The 23444-nt window shown below is 35.7% G+C and overlaps 1 protein-coding gene across 4 annotated transcripts; it reads left to right on the forward strand.

The window, feature by feature from the left end:
* Positions 1–696: 696 nt before the first annotated feature.
* LOC110714552 (RAB6A-GEF complex partner protein 1-like) lies at positions 697–23374 on the forward strand. 4 transcript variants are annotated; one of them, XM_021893091.1, is made up of 23 exons: positions 700–1101; positions 1911–2018; positions 3168–3316; positions 3667–3748; positions 3954–4369; positions 4602–5034; positions 5116–5339; positions 6213–6408; positions 6524–6651; positions 6760–6934; positions 7060–7113; positions 7750–7929; positions 18957–19069; positions 19717–19896; positions 20346–20403; positions 20682–20741; positions 20843–20884; positions 20998–21119; positions 21207–21342; positions 21546–21623; positions 21776–21892; positions 22151–22213; positions 22802–23374. In XM_021893091.1, exons 1-23 carry the CDS (start codon positions 955–957, stop codon positions 22886–22888), a joined length of 3348 nt encoding a protein of 1115 aa, XP_021748783.1. In that variant the 5' UTR covers positions 700–954; the 3' UTR covers positions 22889–23374. The 4 variants fall into 4 exon arrangements, with proteins under 4 accessions (XP_021748781.1, XP_021748782.1, XP_021748783.1 ...); XM_021893092.1 differs by having other exon boundaries at positions 703–1101; positions 21210–21342; XM_021893089.1 differs by having other exon boundaries at positions 697–1101; positions 4602–5339.
* The last annotated feature ends 70 nt before the right edge of the window (positions 23375–23444 follow it).

Genomic DNA, 23444 nt, shown 5'->3' on the forward strand with positions numbered 1-23444 from the left:
GGTTAGTCCATTAAAGTTGGATAACCAGTTAACCACAATTGATCTATAATAATTTCTTAAACATAACAAGTTTTGTGTGCCTAGCAGCCTAGGCATTATGCACTTCAACAAGTTTGTCAAGGCATGCTTGAGCCGAAAGAAATTATAGACCCCACAAATATATTTATTATCGCTTAGGATGGTTAAAGAGCCGAGCTGAAATATGACTCCAGTGGAGTTAACAACTACTCGTAGTTACAATTTATAAATGTATGATGAAAAAAAATTTACGAAGTAATGTATTAAACTAACTAATGGCCTGTTCTCTTTAGCTTATTTTCAGTTCAACTCAGCTCCAATTAGTTCATTTCAGTTCCTAATTTCCTTCTCTCATAAAATATTAATTTTAGTTTAGTTCAGTTCAGCTCCAATATGTTCAGTTCAGTTCCCTAAATCAAAATAGGCATTAAGAATATAGAATATAGATTAATGAAATCATCATTATTACGATTTACGAAGTAGAACAATTGCATGTTCATATGGTTCTGGTCAGAGAAAATTGGACCTAAGGCCAGATAATAAATTGCACTGTTTTGACACAACACAATTTTACCCCACAACCATCCAATGAACCAGACCTAGCCAGAACGGCTCAACTCCCAACGAGCCAACCCACCCTGTGGTTCAACCGGGCTAATTCTGTCGGCCCAATGGCTACCTTAATCCCCAACAACTTAAATTTTATTTTATTTTATTTTTTTTTTTAAAAAAAAAACAGAGAAAGATTTTGATTGTGATTTTTGGTAGGAGATTCATCAGATCCATCTCCTCCTCTCTCAACTGCTGAGAATCAGATCGTTGTCTCCTCTTCTTCTTCTTCATCTTTTTCACTGAAACTATGCTCTCAATTTCTTCCTTCGAACCCTAATTTTCTCTCTCCTCCATTAATTTGTTCTTCTCTTACGACGATCCAAAATGTATATGGCTTATGGATGGCCGCATGTAATGCCAATTGAATCAGGAATTTCCGATTCTTCTCAACGAATTATTTATCTTAAAGTTATCAATCGATTGTTGCTCGTTGTCGCTCCTTCTCATCTTGAACTCTGGAGTTCTTCTCAGGTTCTGATTCTCTCTATATTGCTTTTTGATTCAGTTCAATTTTTGTAAATTTTAACAAAATTTTCCGTAATTTTTAATTTTTTTTCTTGCGGAATTCGGTAATTTACTTGCTGTTGCTGGCATTTTTGTTTTAAATTGTTGCTGATCTTGTAGAATTTCTGCAAATTGTAACTACTCATATAAGTTTAGTTTTGTCCTTTCTATAATTTGAAATGTGAATTCAGTAGGCTGAGTTTGAATTTGATTGATTTTCAGCTGTTTTTGTAACTTTAAGTTTGAATTTTGCTATACATTGATGCCGAATTGTGGTTGTGGATTATTGTATGGATGTTGAACTGGACTGTTGGGCATGAGCAGCAACATCTGGACTGTTGGATGTTGAATAGGTGAAGTGATGATAATTTGAATAACATTTTAAGGTTTGAGGTGTGAATTTTAGTTGGCCGAGCTAGGGCTGTTAGAATTTTGTTACACATTGATGAGTGGATAGTGGCGGTGTAGTTTTCTTCGCATTCTGACGGTCTGACTTGGAGGCATAGTAGTTACTTTGGAATTGTTACTTTGTCACAAATTGTGTAAAAGCATGGCAATGTGACTATCCTAGTGACTTGGTAAACTTAGTTCAGGAAATTTTCTTGTGATTTCAGAGAAGAAAGAAGTTATAATGTGAATGGTTGCACTAGTTTACACTCATGAGAATTGAGGCAGGGTTGAATTGCACTATTTGCTTTGTTTATTTCGACTGTGATCTGATTATACGCTTTTAACTGTGTCTGACATTGTTTATGTTCTTTGTTTTGTTTGATTAGCATAAAGTGAGATTAGGGAAGTATAAAAGGGATTCAAGCTCAATCCAGAGAGAAGGTGAGAATATACAGGCTGTGTGGAGTCCAGATGCAAAATTGGTTGCTGTTCTTGTGAGTTTGCTTCTCTTCTAATTCCTTCTTTGATTTCTAGTTTATTTTATTATTTTAAGCACTTTCTTGTGTTTTCCACCCAAGTATTTGAAGCATTCTGGTTTCTTAAGTTGATTTTTCCATCGACCTTTGGGTTTTCCCATGTACAGATGAAATAGGATTGATTGATATGTAGCACCTCAATCCTTAATTATATACTAAACATTTGTTTAGCTTGGCACCTGAATGGCTGAATACATCTCACTATCTTATGATGAATATTTAAGCATTATGTCCAGATTCTGCTATACTTTTTGGATTGGAATGTCGCAGGAGTACAATATGTATTTTTACGATCAAATAAGCTGCCTTCATGAGTTTAGTGCTTGTTGGTAGGTTGTAGGTGTAAACTAATTGGTTAGTGTTACTGTGGTAGTCAAGATCATTTGTCTATCAGTAGTGGCAAATTGATTTAGTATTTTAGGGACTCAACATTAAGAAACTTAGATACTGTGTTTTGCTGACTATTGGTACAGTGGCTCTTTCCTTTTAAGGATATATAGGAAAAATCTGTCAGAGATACTTGAAGAAGAATTTTTACTATGGCTAGAGTTTTTCTATGAATTTGATAGGATTATTATCTACCTAAAAAACTGTGGAGGGAGGGCTGCTTTGTATGTATGTGATGGAATTATTATCATTATGAAATAGCGTGGAAGGAATGCATACTACCCTTAAGGTAAGAAGTAATTACTTATAGAGGAGAATTTTCAACGTAAAAGGATGAGATGGCACAAGTTAGTTGGAGTTATGGAATTAGTTATGATAGCCTAAAAGCCTAATTCACAGTAGCAGTGAGAAGTGCCAGTGCTTATTATGATGGGCATAATGAAATTAGTATTTGTTGCATAATTAGTATATGCCTATCTCTTAGTCTTGGCTTCGCCTGTGCTTTCTTTGAGAGTAGAAATGTAATACTAGTAATATCCTTTGCTGGAAAAGCTAAAGCCAGTGAAGGGGAAAAATAGGCTGTTGTGATAGAATGTGCTACCATAAAGATACTAGATTCTGTTTCTGTGGCAATCTGTGGGTTTTGTTTGCATTTGTGGGTTGATGTCCAAAATAAGTACATAATATTGCCGTCTTTAACTTTTCTTTATTTCCTTGCAGACTTCTTCTTTCTACCTTCACATATTTAAGGTGCAATTTTCTGATAAAAGAATACAATTTGGGGGAAAGCAGCCATCAGCACTGTTTCTTGCAAACATTAATATTGTCCTGAATGAGCAGGTCCCTTTCTCTGTCAAGGATTTAACAGTGTAAGCACCGACCTTTACTGCTTGGCTTGGGGATATCATACAATATCCTAAACTTTTTATGAAACTTCCTCCTGCTTATATTTTTCTTTTCATCTTTAAGTGCCATGTGGATTATTATTGTTTTAAAGGTCAGGGGACTGAATGAAAGTGGGTGACCTTTAAGTTACCTAATCCTAATATATGAATAAGAGTATTATATAATTTTTAACGATTTTTTTTTTCCCAGTGCTTCGTGAACCATCTAATGTGCTTATTGCAAACAGTAATACTTGGATGTCTTAACATACTGCTCATAAGTGTTTCATTGAACCTTTTCTAATTGGTTTCTGATTAGTTTTTTCCCTGCCCAGGAGCAATATCGTATGTGATAATAAGCATTTGCTGATTGGACTCTCTAATGGTTCCTTGTATACTATATCATGGAAAGGGGAGGTAAGCTATCAGTACCTTTAGCTTCAATTGCCAACAATTTACTAATTCTTGGCTGAATCACCCCCAGGCCACACTATAGGTTTTTTAGCTTACATGTGTCTGTAATTTTAGGTTGCTACAACTGCAAGTCATCTGCATGCCCACAAATGTGGTTTGATGACTGTTATAACTATCCACTCTAATCTCTATGCGGTTGTTTTTGCAGTTTTGTGGCACTTCTATTGTTGACTGCCGTATTGGTGAGAAAAATGAGATCATTAGTGCATCTAATTGTTTTGAAAATGGCTGTGCAACTGGAAGAAGTCCAGAAGTAAATCATATCGACCCAACACTCTGTGGACCTTCTTCTATTGTGGGGTTGGAGCTTTCGTTGCTATTGAGGATGCTATTTGTTCTTTTCTCTGATGGGAAGCTTTTACAGTGTTCTGTAAGCAAGAGGGGCCTTAAGCAAGCTGACTCTGTAAAAGCTGAGAAGATATTTGGTTCAGGTGATGCTTTATGTGCTTCAGTAGCTTCTGATCAGCAAATTCTTGCAGTTGGTACTAGAAGAGGGGTTGTTGAGTTATATGACCTGGCTGGATCTGGTTCACTAATGCGTAGTGTTTCATTGTATGATTGGGGGTAAGCCTTTTTATGTTGCTTATCTTGGAAATTTGACTACAATGATTGTGTATCAAGTCTCCGTTGCTAGATGCTGTATCTCTGTACTTTGAGAATGGTGATGGGTCTGTATAATAGATTTATGATTGCTGTGGCTAATTCACAGCGGACTAGATGCTGGTCTAGTCTCATTTCGAATTATTTCATGCACTGGTATGATGACAGTGGCTTTAATTACTGATAATTTCTGCAGGTATTCTACTGAGGATACTGGTCCTGTTAGTTGTATCGCGTGGACACCTGATAATTCTGCCTTTGCGGTTGGATGGAAGCTTAGAGGGCTTACAGTTTGGTCTGTCTCAGGCTGTCGCTTAATGTCAACTATCCGTCAAGTTGGCTTGAGCTCTATCTCTTCCCCAGTACCTAAGACAAACCCAGATCGGAAATCTGAGCCCTTAATGGCTGGTGCAGCAACAATTCACTGGGATGAACATGGATACAGGTTGTATGCGGTGGAGGAAAAGTCTTCAGAGAGAATTCTTGCATTCTCCTTTGGTAAATGTTGTCTTAACAGAGGAGTTTCAGGCTCAACCTCTGTTCGTCAAGTGATCTATGGTGAAGATCGTGTTCTTCTTGTTCAGTCTGAGGAGACAGATGATCTTAAAATGTTGCACCTTAACCTTCCAGTTATGTGCTTTACTTGTCTTCTTTCTTGCCACTCATATTTTGTCTATGATGTGGCCCTTTCTGACATCGTGTTTGTCCAGGTCTCGTACATCTCTCAGAATTGGCCAGTTTTACATGTGGCAGCTAGCTTTGATGGAACATTCTTGGCAGTTGCTGGTCTTCATGGATTGATATTGTATGACGTACGTCTGAAAAAATGGCGATTCTTTGGAGATGTTACACAAGAACAGAAAATCGAATGCAAGGGTTTGTTGTGGCTGGGGAAAATTGTTGTTGTTTGCAATTATGTCAGCTCATCTAACACGTGAGATTTATCTCTATTCCTTTTAGATTCTGTTAGTGATTTATAACTGCCTATCCTCAAATAAGGAGAAACTTCGACTTAAGAATGGACAATAGAACAAAATCTAACGGCATATTTTCAAATAAGGAGAAACTTTGACTTAGAAATAGATAGTAGAAGAGAACTGTAGAACAAATTCTAACGAGATCCTGACTAGATTAAAGGACATAAATAAGTGTTTTAGGTCCTCATTAATTTACGTTCAATTGATATTCAGATTATTGGTGTGTACCTTGATGTAACTTGTGCAACCTATATTTGGCCCGCTGGTTTATTACCTAAAAAGTTTGAGTACATGGTTATGGATTACACTCAATCTCCTTGATCACGATGATTGATTAGGAATGATGTTTAAACTTTGGAATCTCTTGAATTGTGTAAACTAGTAAAGTCTGTCCATATTATTTCGGGTTGAATACCAACTTACTGAGGGATACTCCTTCCGCTCATTAAGATATTCTTATAATTGTATGCCATATCCTTTTTTCTGGAAATGCTATAATATGTCACAGTTGTATTTGCTTTGTTCTTTGTTTTCTCTTCTGTTGGATGCTGACATTGCTCTAGGCTGGTACTGGGAAATGCACAACACTTCTGAATTGGGTATCAGTAACTATGTAACTTCTCTTGAATTTGAGTTCATATGCAGAGTTATGTGACAGTCAAAATGATTATATCAGTAACTCTTAGCAGCTTATGTCACCCTAAGATATATTTACTAAATAATCCAGCGGGGTGATCTGTTGTCTATCTTCATGCTTGTCTGTGGAATCATGTATCGTATTCGTTTCGAATAATAGTAGTAAACAGTTTTTGTGGATTTATAAATTGCAGGTATGAGCTGCTATTTTATCCTAGATATCATCTTGATCAAAGTTCACTATTGTGTAAAAAAACGTTGCTGACAAAGCCGATAGTCATGGATGTTTATCAAGATTATATACTGGTTGCCTATCGCCCTTTTGATGTCCACATATACCATGTGAAATTATCTGGTGAATTGACCCCTATAAGTAATCCAAATTTACAGGTAAACCGTCTTCACTGTATACTCTTGTTCATAATTAGAATAATTATTCGCATATTACAGTCCTTTAGAATTCAAATTGTCTTCATGCAATTTCAAGTGATAAAATGACAAACAGCTTTCTACAGTACGTGAGCTCTCTATCATGACCGCAAAGAGCCCTCCGGCATCTATGCGCTTCATACCAGATCAATTTTATAAGGATTATAGTTCAGTAAAACACAAGTCATCGCAAGAGCCTGTGAGGTAAGTGTTGAAAAGCAAAATATTGATTATGCTTATGAGGAAAATACCATTAAAAGCAAAGTATCGCTTCAGTAAACAACGCTTATGGAAGTCCTTTCTGTTTGATAGATGTTTGATATTGCGTGCAAATGGGGAGATGTCCCTTCTAGATATGGATGATGGGCATGAATTGGAGTTAACAGATTCTGTTGAACTGTTTTGGGTTACATGTGGCCTATCAGATGACAAAGAAAATCTCATTGAAGAGATTACTTGGTTGGATTATGGTCATCGAGGAATGCAGGTGATAATTTCCCATTTTTGTGGTTCTTCTATTGAAGCTTTTCCTTTTTGATGACAACCTTTTTCCTAGCCTCCTAGGCCATTTTGGATTTCTGATAAAAGTATTTTGGAAGTTAACTTTTACAGGTCTGGTATCCATCTCCAGGTGTTGACCCTTTCAAACAGGAGGACTTCTTGCAGGTATTGACATATATTCTGATATAAGTTAAAAGGGGATGAATTGAATAATGAAAAAGTACATTGTGTCAGCTGTTGAGGTCACTGGTTGCATGAATGCTGTTTCTAAATGTTGCTCGTTTTACCTCTTATCGAGAATATCGACTACTGTTATGCCTACTGTGACAATGAATGAATATGCCTTCTATCCTCTTTCTTCTGTTAGCCAACATCAAATGAAAATGGAAGTCTTTTTATGCCTTCTCAACTTTGTATGTTACAGAAGTAGTCCTTGATTTATTGTAAAAAAAGGCTGTAGAAAAGAACTATGATGACGTTTCTAGATATTATCCAACAAGCAGGACCAGTATTGCAACACATGGCATAGGATAGGCTAAACAAATTGTGTAGTTTGAAGGTTGGACAATTGAGAGAGTATTAAATTTGTCGCTATCATCAACATCACATGTTCCTTTCATTTTTTGTTATATAGTCCATATTATTATGCCATTTTGTTACTTTGAATTCTTTTGTTTTCTGTTTTCTTTGTTTTAACATTTGGTTGAATTCACTTCATATTTAGACAGTATGAAATGAGAAATAATTTCGTATATTTTCTCTATGCTGTTGATGATAATGATTTCAATTTCTTTTTTTTAGCTGGATCCTGATCTTGAGTTTGATCGTGAAATTTATCCTCTGGGACTTCTTCCAAATGCTGGAGTAGTGGTTGGTGTTTGCCAGAGATTGTCATTTTCTACGTGTACGGAGTTTCCATGTTTTGAGCCGTCTCCCCAGGCACAAACTATATTACATTGTTTGTTGCGTCACCTCCTTCAGGTATCCCTTGCTTCTCTTCTTCAATTAGTTGGGGTGGACTTTTAGAGCCGATCTATATTTTGCGCTTATGAAATTATGGTCATATATAGAGATGTCAATACGGGTAAACGACTCGGGTTTTGGTCAAGTAAGAGTAGGTCAGGTCAACTCGGGTCGGATCAATTCAGATTAATTCCATAACCTATACAGGTCGGGTTTGGGTTGGGTCATGCTTGAGTCGGGTTACGTCGAGTCATACTTCTTTTCGGGTTTGGGTTAGGTTTAGGTCGGGTTACATTTGGTTCGGGTGAACAATAGATCGGGTTTAATTCAGGTTTTCACTGGTTAAAAAGGGTTATGGTAATTCTCGGGTTCGAGTCGGGTTTGGTTCGAGTCAATTTGCGGGTTAGAATCAGGTCGGGTCATTCTCGGGTTTCAGTCGAGTTCGGTTCAAGTCAATAATTTGCGGGTTATAATCACGTCGGGTCATTTTCAAGTCGGGTCATTCTCGGGTTCAAGTCGGGTTCGGTTCTAGTCAATAATTTGCGGGTTATAATAAGGTTGGGTCATTTCCAAGTCGGGTCATTCTCGGGTTCAAGTCGGGTTATGTTCAAGTTAATAATTTGCGGGTTACAATCAGGTCGGGTCATATTCGGGTTCAACTAACTATAATAAATAATTACCATTATTATCAAGTTAATTATTTCCCTATATATATGGCAATATAGGGAACTATAGTCTATAGTTTAGGAAGATAATTATCTCCTTTGACCATACAACAAATATATACTATATTTAACTCTTAAATTTGAGGATGATGCTCCTTTCTTTTGCTGGCCTAACCAACTTGGTCTCCTTAGACAAAATGCTTTGATCAACAATAATAAGGTGGTCTAAATTGCATTTAAGGTGATTTGAAATCGAGTCAGGAATAATTTGGGTTGAATTTAGGCCGGGTCAATTTGTAAACCGGTTGTAACAATAATAAGGTGGTCTAAATTTTTGACTTTTTTTCGCCCGGAATAAAAATTGCTGAAATGTTTATCATGGTCCCTAATACCCTAATACTCACCCAATTGGACTCCCGGAGGGTGTTAAGGACTATGATAAACATTTCGGCAATTTTTATTCCGAGTGAAAATAAGTCAAAAAAATTAAAAAATTGAAGGCTTATATCCACCTTTTTGTGAAATTTTGGAGTCTTCAGGCCCCGGTGTCTAACAGACTTGAAATTTTAAGGAATACATCTCGAGGTCATATAATGTCATTTGGAACCATATTTGATCATTGTTTGTTGTTATAAGTGTTCGTGGTAGGCTTGAAATAATGAAATCGGTGCATGTTATAAACCAGTATATTGGCCGTTTAAAGGCAAATTAGATGGTTCCACCCATCCAATTGGACTCTTGGAGGGTATTAGGGACCATGGTAAGCATTTCAACAATTTTTATTTCAGGGTGAAAAAAAGTATAAAAAAATCCACACATTTTTCGAAATTTTGGAGGTTTCGGACCCGGTGTCGAAAAGTTTGAAAATTTTAGGGGAACATCTCGGGGTCATATAATGCCGTTTGGAACCATTTTTATTCATTATATGTTGTCATAAATGTTCGTGGTAGGCTTGAGTTAATGAAATCACTGCAAGTTGTAAACCGGTAAATTGGCCATTTAAAGAAAAATTGGATAGTTCAACTCACCCAATAGGACTCCCGTAGGATATTACGGACCATGGTAAACATTTCGGCAATTTTTATTTCCGATCGAAAATAAGTCTAAAAATTCTAAAATTGAAGGCTAATATCCATGTTTTTTTGTGAAATTTTGGAGGTTTTGGAGTCTTGTGTCGAAAAGCCTTCGAGATTTTAGGAGATAAATCTAGGGGTCATATAATGTTATTTGGAACCATATATGATCATCATATGTTGTCATAAATGTTTGTGGCAGCCTTGAGTTAATGAAATCGGTGCAAGTTATAAACCGGTAAATTAGCCGTTTAAAGACGAATTGGATGGTTCCATCCATCTAATTGGACTCCCGGACGGTAGTAGGGACCATGGTAAACATTTCGGCAATTTTTATTTCCGGACGAAAAAAAGTAAAAAATTTCCAAAATTGAACGCTAATATCCATCTTTTTAAGAAATTTTGGAGTTTTTGGGGCTTGGTGTCTAAAAGTTTTGAAATTCTAAGGAATACATATCGGGGTCATATAATGTCGTTTGGAACCATAAGTGATCATTATTTTTGTCATAAATGCTCGTGGTAGGCTAGAGTTAATGAAATCGGTGCAAGTTGTAAACCAGTAAATTGGTCGTTTAAAAGCAAATTGGATGGTTCCACCCACCTTATTGGACTCCCGGAAGGTATTAGGGACCATGGTAAACATTTCAGCAATTTTTATTTCTGGTCGAAAAAAGTAAAAAAATTCCAAAATTGAAGGCTAATATCCACGCTTTTTGAGAAATTTCGCAGAGTTCGGGGACCGGTGTCGAAAAGATATGAGATTTTAGGTGATACATCTCAAGGTCATATAATGCCGTTTGAAAACATAAATGACCATTATATGTTGTCATAAATGTTCGTGGTAGGCTTGAGTTAATGAAATTAGTGCAAGTTGTAAAATGGTAAATTGGTCGTTTAAAGGCAAATTGGATGGTTCAACCAAACCAATTGGACTCTTGGAGGGTATTAAGGACCATCGTAAACATTTCGACAATTATTATATCCGGGAGAAAAAAAAGTCAAAAAATTCCAAAATTGAAGACTAATATCCACACTTTTTGAGAAATTTTGGAGGTTTCAAGGCCCGGTGTCGAAAAGCCTTGAAATTTTAGGTAACTTATCTCGGGGTCATATATGTCCGTTTATAACGATTTATGATCATTATTTGTTGTTATAAATGTTCGTGGTAGAATTGAGTTAATGAAATCGGTGCAAGTTGTGAACCGGTAAATTGGTCATTTAAAGGCAAATTGGATGGTTTCACCAACCATATTAGACTACCAAAGGGTATTAGGGACCATGGTAAATATTTCGGCAATTTTTATTTTCGGGTGAAAAAAAGAAAAAATTCCAAAATTGAAGGCTATTATCCACGCTTTTTGTGAAATTTGGTGTCGAAAAGTTTTGAGATTTTAGGGGATACATCTCGTGGTCATATAAAACTGTTTTAAACCATAATTAATCATTTTATGTTGTCATAAATGTTCATGATAGTCTTGAGTTAATAAAATCGGTGCAAGTTGTAAACCGGTAAATTCGCCATTTTAAGGCAAATTGGATGGTTCCACCCACCTAATTGGAGTCACGGAGGGTATTAGGGTCCATTGTAAACATTTCGGCAATTTTTATTTACAAGCGAAAATAAAACAAAAAATTCTAAAATTTAAGGCTAATGTCCACGTTTTTGAGAAATTTTGGAGGTTTGGAGGCTTGGTGTAGAAAATCTTTAAGATTTTAGGGAAGACATTTCGGGGTCATATAATGGCGTTTGGAACCATATATAATCGTTATATATTGTCATAAATGTTTGAGTTAGGCTTGAGTTAATGAGTTAGGCTTGAGGTAAATTGGCCGTTTAAAGGCAAGTTGGATGCTTCCACTCACCCAATTGGATCCTTAAGTGTATTAGAGACCATGGTAAATATTTCGGTAATTTTTATTTCCGCATGAAAAAAGTCTAAAAATTCCAAAATTAAAGACTAATCCACGCATTTTGCAAAATTTTGAAGGTTTCGAGACTCGGTGTCGAAAAATCTTGAAATTCTAGGCAATAAATCTCGGGGTCATATAATGTCGTTTGGAACCATATATGATCATTATATGTTGTCATAAATGTTCGTGGTAGGCTTGAGTTTGTAAAATCGGTTCAAATTGTATATCGGTAAATAACGGCAAATTTGGATGGTTCCACCCACCCAATTGGACTCTCAAAGGATATTAGGGACCATGGAATACATTTCGACAATTTTTATTTCCGGGCGAAAAAAGTAAAAAAAATTCCAAAATTGAAGGCTAATATCCACGATTTTTCAAAAAATTTTGAGATTTTGGGGCTCGGTAACTAAATGCTTTGTGATTTTAGCGGATATATATTTCAGGTTCATATAATGCCGTTTGAAACCATATATGTTCAATATATGTTGTCATCAATGTTCGTGGTAAACTTGAATTAAAAAAATTGGTGCAAGTTGTAAAACAGTAATTTGTATGTTTATAGGCAAATTGGATGGTTCCACCCACCCAATTGGACTCCTAAAGGGTATTATCGAATACTGTAAACATTTCGACAATTTTTATTTATGTGCGAAAAAAAGTCAAAAAATTCCAAACGGAAAGCTAATATCCACGCTTTTTTAGAAATTTTGGAGGTTACGGGGCCCAGTGTCGAAAAGTCTTTAGATTTTAGGGGATACATCTTGGTGTCATATAATGCCGTTTGGAACCATATATGATCGATATAAGTTGTTATAAATGTTCGTGGTAGGCTTGAGTTAATGAAATCGGTGCAAGTTGTAAAATGGTAAATTGGTCGTTTAAAGGCAAATTGGATGGTTCCACCAAACCAATTGGACTCCTGGAGGGTATTAAGGACCATCGTAAACATTTCGGCAATTATTATATCCGGGATAAAAAAAGTCAAAAAATTCCAAAATTGAAGGCTATTATCCACACTTTTTGAGAAATTTTGGAGGTTTCGGGGCCTATTGTCGAAAACACTTTAGATTTTACGAATACATTTCAGGGTCATATAATGCCGTTTGGAACCATATATGATCATTATATGTTGTCATAAATGTTCATGGTAGGCTTGAATTAATGAAATCAGTGAAAGTTGTAAATCAGTAAATTGGTTGTTTAAAGGCAAATTGGATGGTTCTATCTATCCAATAGGACTTTCGAAAGGTATTAGGGATCATGGTAAACATTTCGGCAATTTTTATTTGTAGGCTGTCAAAAAAATTCAAAAATTAAAGGATGATATCCATGCTTTTTGAGAAATTTTTGAGTCTTTGAGGCCCGGTGTCTAAAAGTCTTGAAATTATTGGGAATACATCTCGGGGTCATATAATGTAATTTGGAACCATATATGATCATTATTTATTGTCATAAATGTTTGTGGTAGACATGAGTTAATGAAATCGGTGCAAGTTGTAAATTGGTCGTTTAAAGGTAAATTGGATAGTTCCACCCACCCAATTGGACTTCCGTGCGGTACTAGGGACCATGGGAAATATTTCGGCAATTTTTATTTCCGTGCGAAAAAAAGTCAAAAAATTCCAAAATTGAAGGCTAACATCCATGCTTTTTGAGAAATTTCGAAGGTTTTGGGTCTGGTGTCGAAAAGAACTGATATTTTAGGGGATACATCTCGGGGTCATATAATACCGTTTGGAACCATAAATGATCATTATATGTTGTCATAAATGTTCGAGGTAGGCTTGAGTTAATGAAATCGGTGCAAGTTGTAAACCAGTAAATTGATCGTTTTAAGGAAAATTAGATTGTTTCATCGACCCAATTGGACTCCTGGAGGAAATTAGGGACCATGGTAAACATTTCTGCAATTTTTATTTTCGGGCGAAAAAAGGTCAAAAAATTCCATAATTAAAGGCTTATATCCACGTTTTTTGAGAAATTTTGGAGGTTTCGGGACCTGGTGTCGAAAAGGCTTGATATTTTAGGGGATATGTCTCGGGGTCATATAATGTCGTTTGGAACCATATATGATCTTTATATATTGTCATAAATGTTTGTGGTATGATTGAGTTAATGAAATCGGTGCAAGTTGTGAACTAGTAAATTGGTCGTTAAAGGCAAATTAGATGGTTCCACCCACCCAGTTGGACTCCCAGAGAGTATTAGTGTAACACCCTAGAAATTCCTTTATTTTAAAATACCTGTTTTGCCCTGTATAAAACTTTGAATAGGAATATCTAAGACATTACCGCCACCGTGAAAACGGTTAAGGCAAATATCAAAGATACACAGCGGAAGACTAATTTTAAAAACCTTTCCAAAACAAACCAACTTGAAAAGCTAACCTAACGAAAGTAAAGTTAAATCCAAAATGAGCGAAGTAAAATGAAAATCAACCTACAACTTGGAACCATTAAAGACCCTTATTAAAAACCAAAACAAATCCAAACTTGATGTTAGCTTCACATATAATTATTAGCATAAATAATTAAAGTAGAAACACATTGTAACTAATATAAACTAGCATGATTCGCTCTTCACTCGTGCCCCATCATGAATATGCCTCAATACCTGAAAAGCTTATCTCTACTTGTCTCCACTACTCTCCATTAAAAATGGGTCATCATAGGGCTAAGATAAAGACATGGCCAAAACACACAAACACACAATCAGCAAAGCCGAGTACATAAGCGTAATTAAACACATTAACATGCTTTCATCTATCAACACACACTTACCTCATTGCACCTGTTCACAAGCACACACACCAATCAACAAGACACAATGACTAGACACTAATTAATTCATTTTGCATTGATTACGCATCGAACGGGTTTCCACCTCCTAACCTCCCCCAAATAAATTTGAGGTTAACTAGCACGGGAGCTAACCGTGCGAGTGACAAAACCACACAAAGGTGGCGGAATTCCTGCGCATAATAATAAATAATAAAAAAGGAATATACAACGTCCTGTACTCCATTAGAAGTTATGGTTAAATATAAAACCCCATAACTCCCCCCATTGTTCATACTCAAGGTATATACGTTCTAAGAGTTTTGGTGCGTAATCTCTTTCACTTTACGTTATTTACAGGTTATTAGACTTGGTGATGACTCTCAAAGCATAATAAGTCAATCAACAATAATTATACAATCAAACAAACATACCAATTTAATTATTGAATAATTAGTGACCACATATTATTTATTGTTGAACCCTTTTTAATTCTACCTCAGTGTCAAATATACCTTAAACGCATAAAGCGCCAAAAATCCTATCCCTCGGTGTTAAAAACACCTTAAGTGCACAAGGCACCAACATACAAAGTATTCCTTGTGTACGTAGACACTTATATAGCTCCTTCCTCATGCTTAAAGCATCAGTAAAAATTATATGAACCATAATAAAATTCCTTTTCAATATTCCAAACCAAATTAAACAATTAGTTTAATTAAACATGCTCTCTATCATTCCATAAATAAATATGTGGTTCACAAACAATATTTCAAGCTATTATTTTCCATTCAATAATCCATCACAAATAAATCATGCTTCGTAATCCAATCACCGATAACATCCAAATCACAATTTTCATTCCAAACCTAGCATGATATTACTTATAATCAATCACACACATTTAGCATGCTACTACATTACTTAATTATGCTAAGTACGCGAACGTACCTCAATTAAGCTCTTAAAATAGCCGAGTACTCTACAACAAAACCCGAATCAAGTCTCCTACATAAAGGGACAATAATAGTACATTAATTACCCTTGTATTCACAATTTCCAGCAACTTAAATTCACTTTAGATTGCTTAAAATAATCTGAAAATTATAGTAAAACCCTTAATTAAACTTCTCTTTAATGGATAATTAAACTCTTTTTATAAACACAATTATACTACTTTATACAAAATTCCAGCATTAATACTTTGTTAAAAACTCCTTAAAAACTCATTAAAATCATATCTTTATACTTGGTTAATAATCGAAATAAATGGGTATTCAAAACCCCCAAATTAATTAGTGAAAGAACCCTAAAAAAAAGCCATCTTTAACATTTTAAAATCCAAACCATATAAAGTATGAAATATGAGTAATAAAATCAAACCAATAATCTAAAATTTTAGATTATTATCATCAAAATATAGAATTTGATACTAATTAAACAAGTTTTAATAATAAAAATCCAAACCAATACTAATATGTATAATTATACAAATTAATGAAATTAAACCAAAAGAGGAGAGATGAGAAAGGGATGATGATGATGACGGTGGCAAGGGCGGTGGACGGCCAGCAGCCGACAGCTGGTGGGTGGCTGGGCGGCGCCGACTACGGCGGGTGGAAGAGCAGCAGCCGTGAATAAAAGGGGAAAAAAAAGAAAAAGGAGAAGGAAAAGGAGGAATAGAGGAAGGGGGAAGGCCGTGGCTGACCATGGTCGCCGGCAGGTGGCCGACCGGTTGTTCCCGGCGGTGGAAGCCGTGAGGTACTTCCATTCATAACCCACCAAAATTCCATGTTAATGGAAAGCTACGGGAAGGAAGGAAAAGAAAAATAAAGAAAAGAAAGGAAGTAAAAGAAAAAGGAAAAATTAAGAAAGAAAAGTAGTGCCTTTGACCATTTGACCTTTTTGGGTGGTTAAATTTTGGGGATTCAAGAGCTATTTATAATGTAGGGTAAATTATTGACATTTGGGCTTATATGAGATAATACAAGGGGGAGATAATTCGCCCAATAAATGAAAGAATGTTTGGACTTGTTGTAGACATAAGTTGTAATTATAGAATAGGTATTGATCAATTCAAAACTCATTTTAATTAAATCCCGTACTTAAAATAATTTGACTCAAAAGATATATATATACATAAATAAATAAATAAGTGAATACAATATAAAATATATAAAAAAATACGGGGTATTACAATTAGAGACCATGGTAAGCATTTCGACAAATTTTTTTTTCCGAGCGAAAAAGTAAAAAAATTCCAAAGTTGAAGACTAATATCCACACTTTTTGAGAAATTTTGGAGGTTTCAAGGCCCGGTGTCGAAAAGCCTTGAATTTTTAGGGGATTTATTTCGGGGTCATTTATGCCCATTTATAACGATATATGATCATTATTTGTTATCATAATTGTTCGTGGTAGGCTTGAGTTAATGAAATAGGTGCAAGTTGTGAACCGGTAAATTGGTCGTTTAAAGGCAATTTGGATGGTTTCTCCCACCCAATTGGACTTCCGGAGGGTATTAGGTACCATGGTAAACTTTTCGTCAATTTTTATTTACGGGCGAAAAAAAGTCAAAAAATTCCAAAATTGAAATCCATGTTTTTTGAGAAATTTGGGATGTTTCCAAGCTTGGTGTCAAAAAGTTTTGAGATTTTAGGGGATACATCTCGGGGTCATATAATGCCGTTTGGAACCATATATGATCATTATAGGTTGTCATAAATGTTCGTAGTAGGCTTGAGTTAATTAAATCGTTGCAAGTTGTAAACCGGTAAATTGGTTGTTTAAAGGCAAATTGGATGGTTCCACCCAGCCAATTGGACTCCTGAACGGTATTAGGGACCATGGTAAAAATTTCGGCAAATTTTATTTTCGGGTAAAAAAAGTCAAAAAAATTCCAAAATTAAAGGCTAATATCCACGCTTTTTGAGAAATTTTGGAGTTTTTTGAAAGAGCTGTCGATTCGGTTAAACGGGTCGTATTTAGGTCGGTAAGAGTGGGTCGGGTCAACTCAGGTCGATTCAATTCGGATTAATTCAATAACTTATGCGGGTCGAGCTTGGGTTGGTTCTTGCTTGGGTCGGGTCATACTTTTTATTGGGTTTAGGTCGGATTTAGGTCGGCTTAATAACAAGTCGGCTTACATTCGGGTCGGGTGAACAATAGGTCGGATTTAATTCGGGTTTTCTCGGGTTAGGGTAATTCTCGGGTTCGAGTCGGGTTTGGTTCAAGTCAATAATTTGCGGGTTATAATCAGGTCGGGTCATTTTCAAGTCGGGTCAGTCTCGGTTTCAAGTTGGGTTTGGTTCAAGTCAATAATTTACGGGTTATAATCAGGTTGGGTCATTTCCAAGTTTAGGTTATTCTCGGATTCAAGTCGGGTTATGTTCAAGTCAATAATTTGGAGGTAACAATCAGGTCGGGTCATTTTTAAGTTAGGTGTTATTCAGGTTCAACTAACTATAAATAGATAATTATCTTTTTTGTCAAGGTAATTATTTCCTTTGACTATAATATATATGACATTAATATTGGGAACTATAGTCTATAATTTAGGAAGATAATTATCTCCTTTGACCATACAACAAATATATACTATATTTAATTCTTAAATCTGAGGGTGATGTTCCTTTCTTTTCCTGGCCTGGACCGACTTGTTCTCCCCAGAAAAAATGCTCTGATCAACAATTATAAGGTGGTCTAAATTGCATTTAAGGTGATTTGAAATCGAGTCAGGAACAATTTGGTTTGAATTTAGGTCGGGATAATACCAAGTCGTATTGATTTCGAGTCGGGTTAGTAACAGATCGGGTTGAGTTTTTTGGTCGGGTTAGTAATAGGTTTGGTAAAATTCGGCTCGGGTCAATAACAAGTCGGGTTGATTTCGGGTTGAGTTTGTAACAGGTTGGGTTAGGAGCGGGTCGGGTTGAATTCACGTCAGGTTAGTAACAAAAGAAGTCTGGGTTAAATTCGGGTTTTGACGGGTTAAAATGGGTTTGGGTCAATTTTGGTTCAAGTCGGGTTTTGTTCAGCTCAATAATTTACGGGTTACATTTAGGTCGGGTCATTTCCAAGGTCAGTTCATGTTCGGGTTCGGGTCTCACATATTCGGGTCAACTCGGGTTTAGGGTTGGTTTCAGGTCGAGTCAAGTCGGGTTTGGGTCACCATTTTTTCGGGTTCAGATGGTTCGGTTAATAATCGGGTTTGAGTCGGTATTTCGGGTCGGGTCAACTTTTGACAGCTCTAGTCATATTAGATCTAGAATAGTGAAACCATAAATTGGATAGCATAGTGAAACCATAAATTGGATAGCATTTTACTTGTGGCTTCTTGGTGCTGTCGTTATTAGATCATGGTCATTTGAATATTGGAATTTATTGAAAGACAGTGAGTGATGAAATATAATCTACACTACAAGTTTGTAGAGTGTGATAGGTATATATGCTTGACTGATTTTTTGGCGGTCACAGTAAACATATCTTTAAGGTATCTTTAGTTAGAATGACGCTTGTAATTTCTTCTGTTGTTTCGTTAGGATTTTTCCGCCCCTTTTGGTTTCTTATATCTGTTCTTTCCTGATCATGTCTCATCAATTGTTTTGTTACTTATGCAGAGGGATAAGATCGAGGAAGCTTTAAAGCTGGCTCAATTATCGGCAGAAAAGCCCCATTTCTCCCATTGTCTTGAGTGGCTACTTTTTACAGTATTTGAAGCTGAGATTTCAAGGTACTTTAGTCTGTGGAAATTATAACCCCAAATCTTAGTTGTACATGTGTATGTCATACTACGGAGTATTATATATTTATGCTGTAGTTACACAACTGTTTCCCCTGATTTGGTTATAGCTGTATAAGTTAAATATATAGTATGTATTAAATTAGAATGGAGCTTTCTCATACTTCTTCATTAATCCTTTTTAGTGGAGAATTTGGGTTTTTTATATGCACTTTCCTATAAGTGACTCTCAAATGTCGTGACCAATTTTTTTGGTTAAAGGGATTGAGAATATCTTTAATATCTCTTCCCAACTTTTGTAAGCAGTAGGTACATTATATACCCCTCTATGAATTTTTGGTGCATATGTCACTGGAAATTCGAGTTATACATATAGCCAGATTTAAATTCAAATAGTTAAGGACAGTTTGTGATACGTTAAATTTGTAACTCAAAGTTTGTAAAGTTATACCAATAAAATAGGGCCTATGCTTTTTTTTTTTTTTTTCTCTTTTTTTGGAATATGTTTTATTATTGAACCTAGTACTACAAGTCTACAACCCATGTTATACTGTTGAATTTTTGTTGTTGCAGTATGCTCTGTTTTCCTCTGTTATACTGTTTGGCTGTGTTAAATTGTCTCAAACATTTCTTTGCAGGCAAAACGTGATTAAAAACCAGAAGGCAGTCTCCATTCAAAAGCCTGAATCTCTTTTGGAGAAGACATGTGACTTGATCAGAAATTTTCCTGAATATCACAATGTTGTAGTGAGTGTTGCTAGGAAAACAGATGGTCGACACTGGGCGGATTTATTTTCTGCAGCTGGTAGATCAACAGAGTATGCACCTTCTGTTATTGTTCAATTATCCTTTGGCTAACATCCAGTGAATTTATATTTGGTTATTAATTAATTTTTGTTTGATATTGTTTACAAAATTAGAAGACCACATCCTATTAAGTAGAAACCAAAACCCTTCAAAATGTGAAATTTGCATCAGCCTTGGAGCAAGGCCCAATTTTTAGGAATGGGCTCATTTACATCTCATTCTACTTTTTAGTGCTTCATCAAAAGCATAGATCATTATGTAGACATAACTCCTTGTAGGTTACCTACCAACTCTATTAAAAACATCCTACATCACTTCTTAAAATGCTCCAATAAGAATACATTGTCTGCAACAGGCAAGATCATCAATAAATCAAACATTAGAATTCAATTACTATTCTGTTTATCAGCCTGGTAACCAAATAGCTGTAAGGCTAATTTGTTACAACTATTTTGCACAGGTTGTTCGAGGAGTGCTTCCAGAGAAGATGGTACCAAACTGCAGCTTGCTATGTTCTTGTAAGTTCATTTTTGGTTTTATACAATAATTGTTTACTTTTGCATAATTTTGTGGTTTCGAAGAAATTCTTTGAGGAATCTTCTTGTTTTGTGGAATCAAGGTGCTCTCTTGTCCTATGTTACGACTGTAAGAAATTATATTGTGCTTGTTTTTTGGAGCATGCTTCTCCAAACCTCTTCTTTATGGAAAAGCAGTCTTACTTTCAATGTACACATTTATTGTTTTGTAGATTTCAAATTCCTTGTTTTTGCATCTCATACATGTTAACTTTTCTTAGGTCATTGCCAAACTTGAAGGTCCTGCTGTCAGCCAGTACTGTGCCTTGCGCTTGTTACAGGTACTTGAAGTGGAATTCTATCAATAATATATATTTTTTTCTTCACCTTACCGTCAAGTGTCACCCCTCTTTAACTGATTGGGAACCTTTTTACCTTGCAGGCAACTCTTGATGATTCTTTGTATGAACTTGCTGGGGAATTGGTAAGTAGTTTGAATCGGCTGTTACTTTTACAGAGCTCATCTCATCTCGCCTCTACCAATTTCCACAATTCTCTTTATTCTGAAAAAACGCTAAATAAAAAACTGCATTTCAGGTGAGGTTTTTGCTGAGATCTGGAAGAGAGTATGAGCAGGCACCGACTGAAGAAGGGGTTTCACCTAGATTTTTGGGTTTGTTTCTTTTCTCTTCAAAGAAGCAGCCTTTTGATTCCAAGAGGTAATGTACTTATCTTACATCCTTGTTGTTTAGTGTTTGATTCAGAGTTGTTTAAATTTCTGAGTGAGGCTGTTACTTTTGGTGCAGCAGCTCACATAAAGAACAAAGTGCTCATGTCACTTCTGTTAGAAATATTTTGGAAAGCCATGCTAGCTATTTAATGTCAGGGAAGGAGCTGTCAAAGCTTGTTGCATTTGTGAAGGGCACTCAGTTTGATGTGGTGGTGAGTGAGCTATGGTGTTTATTACAATATAGTTAATTACTATTTACTTTATCATTTGCATTTTTAATGTTTACGGCTTCTTAGAGCTTACTGTGCCAGACTTAAGTCATTAGTCAATGACTCAATGCCTGATCCACTCTTCTGTTTCTTGTATGTTCTGTTTATTATGCTGCATATAATTTTTGTGACTTGCATTTGAACAGGACTTCCTCCAACGAGAAAGATACGGATGTGCTCATTTAGAAAATTTTGCTTCTGGTCTTGAACTCATTGGGCAAAAGGTATATATATACATATATATCTGTGTTTGTGAAACTTACTACTTGGTTTTCCTACCCTGATTGGTTATTTGAGTGTTAAGTGTTAACCCCCCCCCCCCCCGCCCTCTTTTTCTTTATTTTTCTCATGGTTCCTGAATTTGATTTATCTGTAGCTTCATATGGGTACACTCCAGAGTCGGTTGGATGCTGAATTCCTCTTGGCTCACATGTGCTCTGTCAAATTTAAAGAATGGATTGTTGTCCTTGCAACTCTGTTGAGAAGATCTGAGGTATAACACAGAACTTGATGTAGTATTTAAAGTCAGTGTAAACATGTAGGGTTATTGCGTTTTGAAAAATATCTGCTTGCAATTGTGACTCAGAGCACATTTTATGTAATCAAGTATCTTTGATTGTATTATATAATCTAATTGCATTTGAAGGCAAATGATAGGGTTTTTCCACTTTCTGTCTTGGGGTAGTGCCTCTTGTTCTATGAGGATGAGACAGTACAGTTTTTCTTAAAGAGTTCATCTGATCATCCTCAGGTACTCTTTGATTTATTTCGGCATGATGCGCGTCTTTGGAAAGCATATTGCATCACTCTTCAGGTATGCTTCTTTGTGACAACAAATATGGATTACATCAAACTTCTGTTGTGTAGAATCATTAAAAGGGAAGGATTAGAGATTCAGATTAAATAGAAGTGTGTGTAATACTCCCGCAGTCCCGCATACAAGTTAGAAAGAAACATGGAAAAATACTTTCATATGCATCCTTCTCACTGTTTTGTGGTTAGAATTTTTTTTTTTTTCTTTCTATCACACAGAAATATAGAGGAAAAAAAATCTTTAACTAAAAAGATGCACATTTTGTTGCAGAGATTGCATGTGTAATTTGAGTACAAAAGAGTTGTATATAAAGTATATAAAATCTATTCAAAAAAAAAAAAGTATATAAAATTATGCACATGGAAACCTCTCGTATGTCCCTGTACAATACAACGAATACATTGATAGATTTGATACTCATTAGACCACCATTGGAATTGATTGAATCACAAGACTTTCCTAAAAAAAAAAAGTATGAAGCCACAATTTTTTTTTTCTTTTTTCTGAGCCTTGCTGGTATCCTTAAAACATGCACATCCTGACAATCGGTTAATTGTTCGTATCTTATTGTCTCCCATGTTAATGTAGTCGCAACCAACATTTGCCGAGTACCATGATTTGGTTGAAGAACTGGAGGAACGGCTCTCATCTGTTCCAAAATTTCAGGAGATATGACGCCAAACTTGTAAAGTCGTAAGCTTTCATCCCAACATAGTTCACAGGCTTTTGAGGGTGTTATTAATGTTTATTGGTGCAGTACCTAGGCAAAGAGCCCTACTACCTTAAATGACAATTTCCACTTTATAGGGTTCACATCTCTGTATTATGTGTAGGAGCAGCAATAGTGTATCATTCATTCTTTGGTTTTTCCCTGTAGCATTTTTGGTCGTTGCAGTTATATTAGAATTATAGCATCCTCCGCGGTTGTACATAGAAGCTAGAAGCTAGGATGCAGCCATGAGGACTGTGATTGCTCCCGGCAGTTGACAAGCCTGGATCAATATATATCGTCTGTATACCTCTGTTTTTGTATTGATTGATAAGAGTACGGATGTCCCTAATAAAAGTTTTAGGCTCCATATTCTATTACTTTTGCCATGTATCATATAACTTTCAGTTAAATCTCACCTTATTTTAGAGGTCAGATGCTTAAAAATTTCATTCTCTTATGTTATAATCATTTGCTCAATAATGTGAAAATATAACATATGCTGATTATTACTCGTAGTGA

This window comes from Chenopodium quinoa, unplaced genomic scaffold, assembly GCF_001683475.1.
Source record: "Chenopodium quinoa cultivar QQ74 unplaced genomic scaffold, ASM168347v1, whole genome shotgun sequence".
Classification (NCBI taxonomy): Eukaryota; Viridiplantae; Streptophyta; class Magnoliopsida; order Caryophyllales; family Amaranthaceae; genus Chenopodium; species Chenopodium quinoa.

Bases quoted from the DNA above. Each gene is read 5' to 3' on its own strand.
- LOC110714552 (XM_021893089.1), top strand. From the start codon at position 955: ATGTATATGGCTTATGGATGGCCGCATGTAATGCCAATTGAATCAGGA. The intron at 4,370-4,601 runs GTAAGCCTTTTT...TAATTTCTGCAG, and splicing joins GTTTCATTGTATGATTGGGG to GTATTCTACTGAGGATACTG. The intron at 7,930-18,956 runs GTATCCCTTGCT...TTACTTATGCAG, and splicing joins TGTTGCGTCACCTCCTTCAG to AGGGATAAGATCGAGGAAGC.